The following is a 13,307-nucleotide window of genomic DNA, read 5'->3' on the forward strand; positions in this document are numbered from 1 at the left end:
TCATTGGCATATCCTCAGCAGTGTAAGAACAYGAGCTTGTCCCTAAAGCAGCACAGAAAAAGGGGCTCTGCATCCCCTGGCAATAGCTCCAGTCACCCTCCGAGCTCTCGCTGTGCCCTGCCCGCTGGTTTTGCCCTGTCAGGCTGAAGTCTTTCAGGACTCTGTGCCCCTGTATCAGTCATTTTATAAATAAAGCTCCAAATTTGGGATACCTGTGCAGGGTGTGGTCTGTGGTCAGCTGGTAAAGGCAGAGAGACTGGAAAGGGTTTAAATAATTGCTTGAGACCAACAGTGATCATTTTATACAGATTTTACTTTGGCCAACGCCCTCTGGAAGCTGTGGGGACTGGAGAACCATGCAAATGGAGGGAGGATTTGGGGTTAAGACCATGCTGGTAACACTTCAGTGTGCTTCCAGAGGAAATCTGGATCCAAGTTACAGCTTCTGCAAAATAGCAGAGGCTCACCCTGAGCTGTAGAACCCTTGGGACATGGTGAAGCCAGAGCAGAAGTCCAGGATGACGTTAGGGTAATAAAGAAATGTGCCAGGGTCACCTACAGAAGGTTATTTAGGCTTCAGAAAGGAGGATGTGTGACCTCCCTGGGCASCCTCAGTGCTCTGCCACCCTCAATRTAAAGCAGATTTTCCTCATGCTGAGGTGAAACTTTTTGTGTTTTAGTCTGTCCAGCTGGGTTTGGTCTGGCTCACCATTCCCATCCTCACTGCTGGGAGCAGCCCAGAGTCTCCCTGCTTCCTTCTGAGTTCCCAGAGGCAGAAGGGCTTCCAAACATTTTACCAGGGTGTGCAGGCAAGGACAGACATGGTCTGGACATCCAACATCCCCCAGGATCTGCCACGAGAGAGCCACTCAAAGGCCAGGCTGGCAGCTCTGGGGTCTGCTGCACACYCCACAGCTGGGATCAGCACACAGGAGCCGGGCACTGGGGAGTTTACCCTGAGTGAATTTAGGGAAACAGGAGAGGCAGGCAGCCTGGAGGCAGCACAGAGGGTTCTGGTGGAATCCAGAGCCAGGTGAGAGCCCAGGTGAGGGSTGTGTCACCCTTGTGTGGCATCTGGCATACGAGATTGCTGCTGTCACACTGCTCAGTGCTCAGGCTCGTKACTGCAGTGCTGGAACCCAAATAATGTGGTTCAGAGACTCCTTTGAAATTCAAGTTCTGCACTCAGACCCAACAGCACAGGTTAAAAATCAATGCAGTCATCAGCCTGTGAGGCCTCATCTGAAAAACTACAATTGACCTCTGTGTTTGCAGACTCAGCCAAGTGCTTAAAATCTGTTTGGCTGACAGAAAAGCCCAGAGTAGCCATGGTTTGGGCCAGTTCCATGAAGAGCTGTGCTGGCACAGCTCGGGGAGGGAGGGAGGATAAGGGAGACTGAGCTGCTGCTCCTCGTTGCTTGTTTTCAGAATGAAGAGAGACTCAGCCTTTGGAGATGCTAATTTATCCCTTTTCACAGTCAGTGAGTTTGCTTATGGCAATGAAAGGAAAACAAACAGTCGAACATCTTCAAGGTCTGGTGCATAAATGTACCAGCACAGCTGCMGTCTGCGGGGCTGCGACACAGCGGGGCTGCCTCTCGCTCTGTCAYAGCCACCACGGGGTCATGGGGGCAGCCTGGGCCCTCTCCAGCCTCTTTTCACATTTTGAGTGCACTGACAAAAGGATCACAAAGGTGGAAGATTTCTGACCCTGGGCATTGCTGGGTCAGGGGTATTGTAACACCGTAATGCCCGCAATGGCTGCTCAGAGCTCCCGCTGCCTCCTCCTCCTCCTCCTCCTCCTGAACACATGAGAATCACTAGAATGGAGCAGGTGGGAGGCTTGGCTGTGCATGCACATTTTTAGCAATAAAACCAGCAGCAGTTTCCAGGCTGGGATGGAGGCAGCAGCAGCTCGAGCCTCTGCTCACAACTCCCATCAAAGACGGGCTTAGGCAGCAGTGGAGCCACAGCCAAAGCCAAATCAGGGTGTCTGGACAGCAAGAGCTGCTGCTGGGGCCCTGAGAGCAGAAGGGAATGGTTTAGAGGCACCAGGAGAATTGATAAAGGTTTAAGGACAGAATAAGAGCCAGGTGTTCAAGGTAGCATATTGGGAAGTTCATTTTTTCTGCAGTGATCATTACATCTCTTCTCATGTTGCATTAGTAGTACCCAAGGTTAAAGTTCAAATAAATTCTTGAGTTTGCTTCTGATGCACTTCCTTTTAAATTCCAAGGGGAGAAAYCAGGAAACAACATCTACTGCTCTTTCTTAGGCAGGTTATTCCTCCTACATGTTGTTTAGGAGGATGCAATYCCTCCACAGGATCCAATGATCAGAAACTGGAATAGAACTGGGACATGAACCAGACTATAACTGTAGAATAATGAATAATGGTGCTATTTCAAACCCTTGAAACACAAAGAGAGGTCTTTAGCATATGAAAGCCTCCAGGAAAATGCATGCAGCCACACTGCTGGCATTTGTACTGTTCCCAGCTCAGAAATGATTCCCAGGACTTGAGTGAACAAGCTGACATCAGAAGAAGAGTGAGGAAGCAAGARCGGGACACAACAAGAGCTCTAAAAGTGTTTTGGAAGAGATCCAGAGCAAAGTAAACGGTTTTCAGGTCCCAGGAGTGCAAAACTAAGCTCAGAGACCCCGAAGGCATCAAAGACAGCAGACACAGATGCTGATCTTTTCTGTTTTACTTGTGCAGGAGAGATTGAATCCTTACCACAGTGTTTGATAATTTCCCTGCAGCATAGATCCTTTGGGCACGAGCAGAAGAAAACTGACTGGAATAACCTCTGTTACTTCCATTGTTCTRTTTCTCCCTACATCTTCTTTCTTCAGCTTCCCTAAAGCTCACTTTGTCCAGATCATCTTCCCAGCCACAGAGGAYGCAGGGTGTTTTATCTGCAGCTGACTGGCAGGATGATGTTTGTAATCCCCATTTCCCCAGCATTTCCAGGCCTGATTTCCATCTCATTCCCCAAAACAAGCTAATCCACACARCTTTTAACACCTCCCTTTCAGATAAGTTTTTCTAGACAGCTACCAAGAAGCTGGACTGGTGGAAATTCACTGGTGTGGAGAGAGACAGGCAGAAAGATGCAGGTGTGAGAGACAAGATTTATGTACAATCCTAAGAAAAACACCCCCATAACAGCCCCACCTGGCTCCCTGGTCCCACCTGGCCCTCCCCCACTGCAGTGATGTTCATTAATGAGATCTCTCATCTTCTCCCAGGATATCTTTTTGTTTCCAAGTCCTTAATTCTGGTCCAGTCAAGCTGTTGAGTCATGGAGAAAGGGCATAACAAGCTTTGCTGCTTGCTCTGTGGATGTATCTTAACTCCTGAGAGCAACACAATACCTTAAAATGATGCTTATTGCAAAAATATCTGTCACTGAAAGGTCCTCAACCTCTGCCAGAATCCACCAGGTGGGTCAAACTCTCAGTGCCTAAAATCTCCCAGCAGAAATGCTCCTTGCCTCAAGGAATTGGGTTACAAAGCACTGGCACAGGCTCTGTGACACTACATGGACTAAATATCCTTGATTTCRAGTAAATAAAACCACCCATGGGACAAAGTTTAGGAAGATAAATGGACAAGTTGTTTGTGCAGGTTGTCTTTCTCCTAATCRATAGCCCTGTTGGGACCCAATTTTGTTRAAGTCTGACCCTTYCTGTTGTATCTGAAMYAATCAGACAAAAGCAAATGTCACTYGAATTTATATCAAAATARATCAAATCCCAAGACAGGCAGTGAGGGGATGTGACCAATTTTCAAAAACAGTTGATAAAGAAACATAAAGGAGCTCTATCTCAAATCACCTGCAGTTATTAACTTGAAGAGGCAGAACAGCAGGTTCAGAACTGGGAATTTTGACTGGTTTAAGTCAGAAAAAAAGCAGAATTACTTGCAAATGCAGGTGTTCTTATTGCACTGCTCACCTTCCCCACTTTGAGAGAATTTCAGGGGAATAATTTTCAGTTCTGCTGTCTAAGTATCCTTTTTAACTCCTTGCCTTTGCTGCCCACTGCTTTCACCTGCCAGGTATCACAGCTTTGGGGTTTATACCCAGTGTTAAATTCAGAGCCATTCTGAACCAGCCTAATGCAGGTTTGGCTTTGTTTGTTGGGTTTGTTTGGGTTTTTTTTTTTTTTTTCCCCAAGGAATAGGCAAAACACAGTTCAAAAGCTCTTTGACCTGTAAAAACAGAAACATTGCAACTCCCATCATCTGTGCAGGGTGTTCCTGTGAATGTGTCCCTCCCAAACACTGCGTTCCTGATGTGCTGGAACCTTCAGCTCCTCTGACCTCTCCAATTTCTTCTGACTGGAGCTTTGTCTGCAGCAACACTTCACCTGAGATAACAGATTTCCATTTTATATGTCAAGGCAACTGGGGAGACCTCCAAAGTGAAAAGAAATGTTATTTCTATCAGAGTGGTGTTTCTATGCATTTTCCTTCATTTTCCAAAGGGAATGTGKGTCATACTGAAAACATTAATTCTTGTGAGTTTCTAGAGAATGAATACATAAAGCCAAGGACTCTTTAAATGTTTACAGGATGCAGTAATCATGTTTCATCTGACTTTTGTTGCAGGGTGGCTCCCACACAAGTCTGACACAACCCAAGGTTCTTGAGCAGAATTCTTAGCTCTACAGAATTTTTCCATAATGACRAGAAGAAATAATATTTGGTCTCCTTGTCTAAAAAAAACCTCAATTCTTTTACAGTAAATGTCTTTCTCCTTGGCATTGATGTGACAATCTGATTTATGAATATATTTGCTGCTAAGTTTTCAAAGGTTGGCTGTGGCTGGATGAGCACCCAGGCTGCCAGCCTGCATGKAACTGCAGAAATTACACATCCAGAACAAATGCACAGGAACATGCACAATATTCCATTTTTTACCTCTTAACAGCTTTGAAAAGTCTGTACTGATACTTTTAGTGTCACTCTGCTTTAGGGGTAGGGTTTAAATCAGAGTTCAGGCAGGWTATAAGCTGTGATCCAGCACAGCCTGAAGCAGTGATTGCAAAAGAGGAGGAACATTTTTATCAGTATCTGCATGGTTTGTTGCAGACACATCCCAGCTGATGGCARGGAAAGGGGTGTAACATGACAATCACTTCCATGTCATACAGGAAAAAGCCAGACTCAGAGCTATTCAATATTCCACCTGATAAAATGTAAAGTAGCTACTCAGCCTGCAGGAGGGAGACACGGAAAAGGCAGTAGGTTAATCTCCAGCTCCTCTCAGCACAGGGTTGTGACTCATAAAGGCTTTGCCTGATTTACCAAGCCCCAGAGAAGGAGTTGAACAGGTTTGTCACATCACAGTGAGGTGATCTCTSGCTGCCATGTTTGTGTACAAAACACCCCTGCAAGGAAAGCATCAGCATTCTGCCAAAGGCAGAGACAGCCAAAATGGTGCTAGACTTTGTTACCTTGGCAGCCAACASAAAATGCAGCTTTTCTCCAGTGGATTTGCCTCTTTTTGCTCACAAGGTGCTGTTTTTCTTGGACAAAAGGAGACCACAAGCAGACAAATGGGCAGAAATTATCTGTAATTTTGGAGCATTTCAATACAGTATTTCTTCTTGCAAGTCTGTCAGCCTGAGTGTCCTGCTGTGCCTTTGTCTGTGCCATSTGAGTTTGAGCACAGACAGAGGGCTCACCCTGACACAGGCTGGGCTGGTGGCTGTGCTGTTTGATGCACTTGTCCATACAGAAATGATGGGGCATTAAAAATACATAGCACATCTGCTATTCGGGCTGCTGCTTCTTTTGGAGTGCATGGAGTTTTCTTCCAGAGACTTCCAGGGAAAAGCAACGTCTTCAGCTRCCTCTGCCCCAGCCATCAGGGGTCGAAATCTGTGTGTGGAAAGGATGAGGCCACTGAGCAAATGAATAAATCAGTGCCAAGGTCTGAGAAGGAATGGCACAGAATTAATCCCTTTCCCTTGTAAACCTTTTGTTCCATGACAGTGGATTTCTTTGTAGCACTGAGCCCCCGTGAAATGTAAATGTAGGAAGTGAGGAATTGTTCCTTTTTCCATCCACCATGGAAGCATTGCTGGGACATGAAGAACTGATCCCCCAGGATCAATCCCCACCTGTGTTACGTGTTAATCCATGCAGGATGGCTGAGGAACAGCACACAGAACTGGTTTTAATCCGTGTGGGTTGCACAGGAATCACCCTGATTGCTTTGCAGGGGAGGCTTTGCAGGACTGAGGGTGCCTGAAGGRTGAACAGAGGTCTCTGCCTGGCTCAAGAGAAGTAACCAGGGACCAGCCATGAAATCAAACTTTTATACTGACATAAGCAGGACTTACCTCTTCTCTCAGCCTCGTAACATCCAGAGGCATCACAGCCCCCTGGATATCCAGGCTGCCCAGGCTGTCCCCTGACACCAGGGAAACCTGGAGGACCAGCATTCCCAGGGTAACCCTTYGGACCTGGTTTCCCCTGCACAACTTCTCCTGGTGGGCCTGAAGAAGGAGAAGCATTGTGAGCTGTAGCACATCTGCTTTAGCAGCATAAAACCTCTTCTGTATTTCCCTCCATTCCTACATGGAAGGGAATTTTTTGAGCATGGCTTTTTGGTGGATCTGCCAGCTGGAAACCTGCTGTGAATCCCAATAACCAGTGGTCTTATTCTTGACCTTAAGGGTGCCCAGCTCAGCTGAAAATGGAGCCTGGTTATGAGAACCCAAAATCCACCTGCGTGTCAATGCAGAGAATCACCTTAACCCCACATCCATCCCAGAGTCTTTGGTTTTGTGTCTTTACATCTCAGCCATAAAAAATTAAATGCAGAATAATGTGTTTGACCACACTCTTTKGAGATTGCCTGGTTTGTTATGCCAGTGGCAAACTTCCCACAGATCCCAGTGGAGGGGATCAGGGTGGAGGAGGAGCACACCAAATCCTCACAGATTACTCACAAACCCTTATGTTCCCTGAGCTGAATTTTCAGAGCTTCTATCCCCCGAGCRTCTGGTCTTGCATGCAAAAAGGCAGCAAAACTAAAACTCCCTGGATGTGTCCCAGGTCCTTAAAATACATCATCCCCAGGGATTGGGTACCAGAGGGAGGAAGCTGCCTGGAGTAATCTCTTGCCTCTTAGCAGAGAGGAACCCTCCAGAATGCTGCCAAGAGGGCTGTGCTGGGAAGCTCAGTCCACCCCCACCACAGTGGTCCTTCAGCTGGATGCTGCTTGGAATCTGAGAGCTGCTGACCATCCCGTGGCCCTGCTGGATCAATAAACAGAGGTTGTGGTCCCTCTACCTGTTCTGCCTCTGGGTCCTTGGCTGCCTTCCTCACTGGCTCCAGACATGCCTTTTTCTCCTTTGGGYCCTGGGGCACCTGTTGAGAGATGAGAGATAAGTGTTGCTTCACTGAATTTCACATTTCCCCCCGAAGTGAGGCTCCTGCAGTGTCCCCAAGTGTCAAAGTGGAGTCACAGCCCTGGGCAGCACCAACAAACATCCACCWGCTTCCATTCATCCTGGGAACCCTCTCTTGCTGTGACCAACAGGGCACTGATTCCTTYGATCCAAGCAGCACTGATTTGCAGCCTGATAGGGGTGGGAATGAACATTTTTCACAGAGARATTCATAGCAGTAGTGTCACTGCACCAGCCCAAGGGTCAGGTCCACCTCAGTGCTCTTCATGTGGATCAAACAAACCACGAAGCTGAACTGTCTCTTTGACCAGGTGTTGGTTAGCCAGGGTTGCTGTTCTTGTGTTACATTACTCATGAAAACAGTACCTCTCAGAGAAAACAGGTACATTTTGACAAAACATGATTTTTCGTTGTTTTAAGATGAAAATATTTTGATCAGCCATGTCTTTCAGGTGGTTTTTCATTGAGTTCAATCTTCTCCCATCTCCTGCTTGACAGGSTGGAAAAATCTGCAGGTTGTTACTCCCTCCTCTCTGAAGTGACATTTTGATAAGCTCTGCAGATACCAGCAAAGACTGACTACTGCAGGAGGAATGAGTTAAACAGAACATTTCCAGTTACTCAGAGGTGTTAGGACACTGCTGAAACCAATGTTTTTATTTTTATTTTGATAGACAGTTTTTGAGCCACTGACAAACATTGTCTGAGATTACAAGCAAAGCATCTTTCCACCTTTCACTTATTTGTGTGCAATAACTGAGGCCGCTTCTGAGGTTATATTAATCTATTTTTTTTTGTCATGTCTGTTTTTCATTGTCTTTCACTGCTCCAGAAACTTGCTTCCTTTTTAAAGACTGCTGCAGTTGCCTCATGYCTTCCATCAGTGTTTTCCAACACTGCTCATTTCTGCCCAAAGCTGATCTATTCCACCACCATGTGTTCAGCCAAATGGCTGCTTCTTTTACCTTTCTGTAGGAAAAGCCTCCTGCCCTCTAAAATTAAACTCTCCATCTCCTCAAACCTACAAATGGTGCCAAACTGGCCTTTCCCTCAATGCAGAGCTTGAAAATAGACTGGGCTGCACCTGGCTTCTCCTTGCTCTTTGAGATTTATAAATTTGATGTCTCTTCCAAGAACTGAGAAGTGCAAAAGGAAACCAGCAATGAAATGAGACAATATCATGGATTATCTTTACAGTAGCACTCAAGGCACTGAAATGTTTAACTAAAGTGTCAAAGACACAGTGAAAAATGCTTGTGAATGCTTCTGTCCATACCTCTCTCTCCTGGATACCCATCTTTTCCTGGCTCTCCAGGGCTGCCGTTTTCTCCTCTTTCTCCACTGTTCCCAGGTGGACCTGGAGGACCTGGTGGTCCTGGTTCTCCTGGTTTTAACTTTTCCTCCCAGATGGGAACTGGCTTCCTTGCATGTTCATGAATGAACGAGTCAAAYTTCAACACATGTGCTGAGAAGGCAAGGCAGAAAATAAACATTTCATTGGCTGGGAAATCCAGAAGGGAGATAAAAAMCAAAGGATTTTGTCTAAAAAGGCACTTAGAATGATCAGCTAGTGCTAAAAAGCTGTCAGCACAAAGTGAGAAAGGCTGAAGATGAAGATGGGCAGCTGAGGGATGACTTTGGTGCCTGACCTTGGACAAGCCACTGCTTCTCTTTGCACATCACAGCACAAAATACCTCGTCTCGGAGGAATCAGCACATACCACTGAAAGAATAATTTCTCTCAAATTAGTTTCAAGCTTTTCCATTTAAKAAATAAAGGAGGCTTTGCAAAACACCAGAGGGTTTTGCAAATAAATATTTCACAGGTCTTCTTGGTGCTAATGCCACCCAATAAAGCCAAGGTAGCAGTCAGAGCCCAGAATGGGACATTTGCTGTTGGTGGTGCTCAGCAGGGCACGGGGTGGAGGAGCTCCTGGGATCACTACAGCTTCAGGCTGTCTCTCCTCTGGCTTTCCACTACCAGAGAGTCACAGAATCTCAGAATGGCTTGATTTAGAAGGGACCTTAAATATTATTTTGTTCTACCCACTGCCCCTCCCACTATCCCAGGTTGCTCCAAGGCCCATCCATCCTGGCCTTGGATACTTCCAGGAATGAGGCAGCCACAGCTTCTCCTTTCTTCCCTGTGCCAGGGCCTCACCATCCTCCCAGGGAACGATTTTATATCTGATATAAACCTAAATATTTRGTTAAAAGCCATTCCCCCTTGTCCTTCCATCACATGAACACATTCAGGAGCTGGGCTGATTATACTCACTCTGAATCATCCTCTCACAAGCCTGGCTAACGAGCTGGTAAATTGTGGCCAAGGACTGTGGTTCCCCCTAAAATRAAGCGTTTTTAAAATTAAGGAAAAAAGGAAGTATTCATATCTTTKAGAAAGGATCGATATTATAATGCATGATAGCTTTCCGCCCATTCATTTTCTCAGCTTGAGTTTCAGAGATATTAATTACTGTGAAATGCAGCTCTATTTATTTATCACGAAGCTCTGAAACCAGAAAATTGAAATTGGAAACATCAATAATTGCTTTTCTCCTGCTCATCAAAAAGACCAGACCGAATCTAAATAATTACCAAAAAAGGGAGAGCAAATTTCACCCTCAAATTTTATCAGAAAAGATGCTAAGTCTATAACTCAGTGTTCTGTGATATGTAAAACATTTAGTATGATCAGATTTTACAACATCCTATCTTTGACTCCATCTTCTATGAATATTGATTATTACTGTATTTTGAATAAATCACATATGARGGGCCCTCTAGAAAGTTTTAGTAAAGTAGGGGAAAGTGATAAAAATGCAAAAACCTGCTTAAATATAAAAAAATGGCTGTGAAAATTCATATCTAATGCACGTACTTCCAGAACTGTTTTTAAAACACACGTGTCTGTCTGGATCAGCAGATAAGCCAGGCTTAAAAGCCTGCTCTGCAMAGCACCCAAGGGAGGGGAAAATGGAAAGTTCCAATGTAAAAAAAGTCAAGATAAGGAAAAGATGGTAGAATTGGAAGGAGAATGCCCTTAAAAATTATAATACTGAGGCACTAACTTGAGACAAAAGCACCTCATCCCTGTCTGAAAACAAATTTGCATGAGTCAGTCTGGGTAGTGRCTCCTAGAAAGATGTGGCATTTTGATTTAACCAGAAGCCAAGATTAAAAAAAACTTGAAAAAAATTGAAAAACTTCTTTTCCCAACAAATAACCTTCCAAGGCGGTCTGGGTGTCCTGACTGCCAAGGTTCTCTGTTGGGGCACAGACAATGATTTTTACAAATGAGTCCCCTTTTGCAGAACATTAAACCAGAGCAAAGCAAAACCAAGTGGGTTTGGTTTTTTCCCTTCTCAGCAAAGAATGGATTTGCATTTGACATTTTTGCTTCATTGCTACAAGTGATACTAAGGAGCTCCTGATTACTGTAGGATTATTGATATCCCACCAGCCCAGCCTGTGGGGGGAAAGAAAAGGCAATAAACAGTAGGTATAGCCAGCACTGGAGAGGTCTGGCTTGTGTTTGTAAGCAAAGGCTGCAAACCAGGTTACCACATCCACTCTTTTGGCTGTAGGATGCACTGAGAGTGTCACCAGGCACCAGAAAAACTCACTTTCTCTCCTCTTTCTCCTTTGGGACCAGGCAGCCCCTGCAGGGGAAAAAAAATTAAAATAATGAAGCCTAAGGAAAGGAAAAACAGAAAACAAACAAAGAAATTCAGTGGGGATGTGRGTTACATTAGTGGGATGTGGAGTATAAAGTTTGTTTCTCACACTCTCGTTGTTTCCTTGATTTCATGGCAGTGATCTTAAGAGCTTTAAGTTCATAGGAACATTTTGGTTTTAAAAAAAAAGGAACAATAAATCAGTAACTGGAGCATAAACACCACCAATATGGATGCAGAAATTTCTCAGATGCAATCACAGAACAGATTTCCCAGCTGAGCAGGCGATTTTTAGCATCTGAGGAGAAGAAATACCTGTGACATTTTGATCTGTGGTGGCACCTACGAGCCCARTGCTGGCTGCTCCAGCTCAGGAGYRACTCTCTTGCTTTATTCTAGAATYTTACACCAGAAATTCACTTGGATGCTGGATTTTGTGTAGCAGGTGAATCTACAGAGGACGAAGTGAGGTAGGATTTGTTGAATGCTTTATCAACAGATTAGCAGGGCTTTGAATACCCAGGCATTGCCTTAAGAAGGATGAGTGTGAATTTTAATAATTCTTCATACTCTGAGGCAGAGCTGCTGTGGGAAGAGCTCGTTTTTATTCGGTTATTCCATATCTTGGCCTTTTTTGAGACCCAAAAGCAGAAACTTACTGTTGGCCCAACATCACCCGGTGGTCCCTTCTCGCCACTGCTGCCTCGGGTGCCTGTTGCTCCTTGGAAACCCTGCAGATATTACAGATTCAAAATRCAGTTATTTCCTAACTTCTTTTTCTGCTCAAGGGCTCCAGGGGCAGCAGCAGTGGGAGTTTAGAGGACTCAAGCAAGGGAACAGTAGCYTTGAGTTTCCTGTGCAGCCATGAGCCCACTGTTAAAAGCACACCGTGTGTGAATCACGTTCACATCATTTCCCATTTCCATCTCAATTATGGCCAAACCAGCAAAGCTGAGCTCTACCAACAAACTGCAGTGTAGTTTATACCCTCCAGGCTTTTGATCCTTCATTATATATTCAGATTTAGACATAGCCTAGAGCACAACAATTTCTTCACTCTCCCAATATCACGTAGTTGTTTTCTTTTTCCTTTAAAATCTATGCTGGCCTCTAATATTTCACAGCATTAAYGGCAGCTTAGAGAGGGGGAAGTGCCTTCTGTGGTCATCTCCTCTTTGTGAAGTTTCTGTTCCTTTTGGAGCCATAAAGGGAAGAAAAAAATTAGCCAAAAACAACTAGTAGAAATACTTTGTTTTAGAAATTCCCAGCTGTTACATTTAAACTCAGGAGATAGTAGAAACTTTTCTGAACAGCGAAGATGAGAATAGTTTTCAAGGCAGCACCAGAACAGCTTTTAGAGCCTGCTCTGAAGGTGACAGTGCTTTCCTCATATTTAAAAAGCTGAGGCTCAACCCTGCCAGCTCCACATCTTCCCAGGATGAACGAGTCAAAGTTATGAGCTGAATTCAACCTTGGCTCCCATAAATAACTTAGCACAACACCTGCCAAATTCCTTACAATTCAGCAGTGAGRCTGAGCTGTGGGAATCAGTAACTCCTCAGATCCACCATCCATCACCTAAACCCAAATTTGGTTCAGTTTCCCATGTAAAATGAAGTGTCCCTGTGGTGCCTTCCAATTAGCAGCTGTGAATCAAGAGATCTAAAGGTTCTGCTACCCTGGGCACGACAGAGTGCAAACACACCCATCTACATCAGCCCTGGCAGCAGACACGGGCAGTGATGTGGGGAGAAACCTTTCACACTGCCTGCATCCTCCAGCTCCTGCTGATTTCAGTCTAACAAGCCAAATCACCTCCGACTCAACCAAAAAACAGTCGTGTCAGGAAAGTGAGAACAGCAAAACAAGAATCTCCTCACTGGGATGAATCTCCCTCAGGACTTGCCAGGAGAAGCCGAGGTTTTTCTTCTCTCACTGAGAGTGGCAGGGAAAGGGGTCCCTGCACAATGTGCCAGGGGTTCCCATGGTACCCCTTGAAGGGGGTTTGACCCCGACACTTCCAGGTGAAACCACAAAACTCTGCTGGGGAATGGATTTTGGTGCTCATCACTCACAGGGAGTACTCACCCTTGGTCCTGGAGGTCCTGGAGGTCCCGCTGTGCCTTCCAGGCCCCTCACCCCCTGCAAACCAAACCCAGTCATTTACTAATGAGAGGATGTCAAGAGACCCCCATTTCTGTT

General features: G+C 45.3%; 1 protein-coding gene across 1 annotated transcript in view; it reads right to left on the bottom strand.

Annotated features, from left to right (window-relative positions):
- Positions 1–5,596: 5,596 nt before the first annotated feature.
- Positions 5,597–13,307, bottom strand: part of COL20A1 (collagen type XX alpha 1 chain) — a 49,711-nt gene continuing 42,000 nt past the window's right edge. The window contains exons 33-40 of the mRNA XM_057378327.1: positions 13,194–13,247; positions 11,765–11,836; positions 11,055–11,090; positions 9,707–9,773; positions 8,705–8,893; positions 7,310–7,387; positions 6,355–6,510; positions 5,597–5,890 (exon numbers count right to left, since the gene is read on the bottom strand). Of these exons, the coding sequence (XP_057234310.1) occupies positions 5,877–5,890; positions 6,355–6,510; positions 7,310–7,387; positions 8,705–8,893; positions 9,707–9,773; positions 11,055–11,090; positions 11,765–11,836; positions 13,194–13,247 (666 nt within the window). The 3' untranslated portion in view covers positions 5,597–5,876. The remainder of the gene's footprint in view (positions 5,891–6,354; positions 6,511–7,309; positions 7,388–8,704; positions 8,894–9,706; positions 9,774–11,054; positions 11,091–11,764; positions 11,837–13,193; positions 13,248–13,307) is intronic.

The sequence above is a fragment of the Malurus melanocephalus genome, unplaced genomic scaffold, assembly GCF_030028575.1.
Source record: "Malurus melanocephalus ecotype Western Australia unplaced genomic scaffold, MMel_1.1 scaffold_353, whole genome shotgun sequence".
NCBI lineage: Eukaryota > Metazoa > Chordata > Aves > Passeriformes > Maluridae > Malurus > Malurus melanocephalus.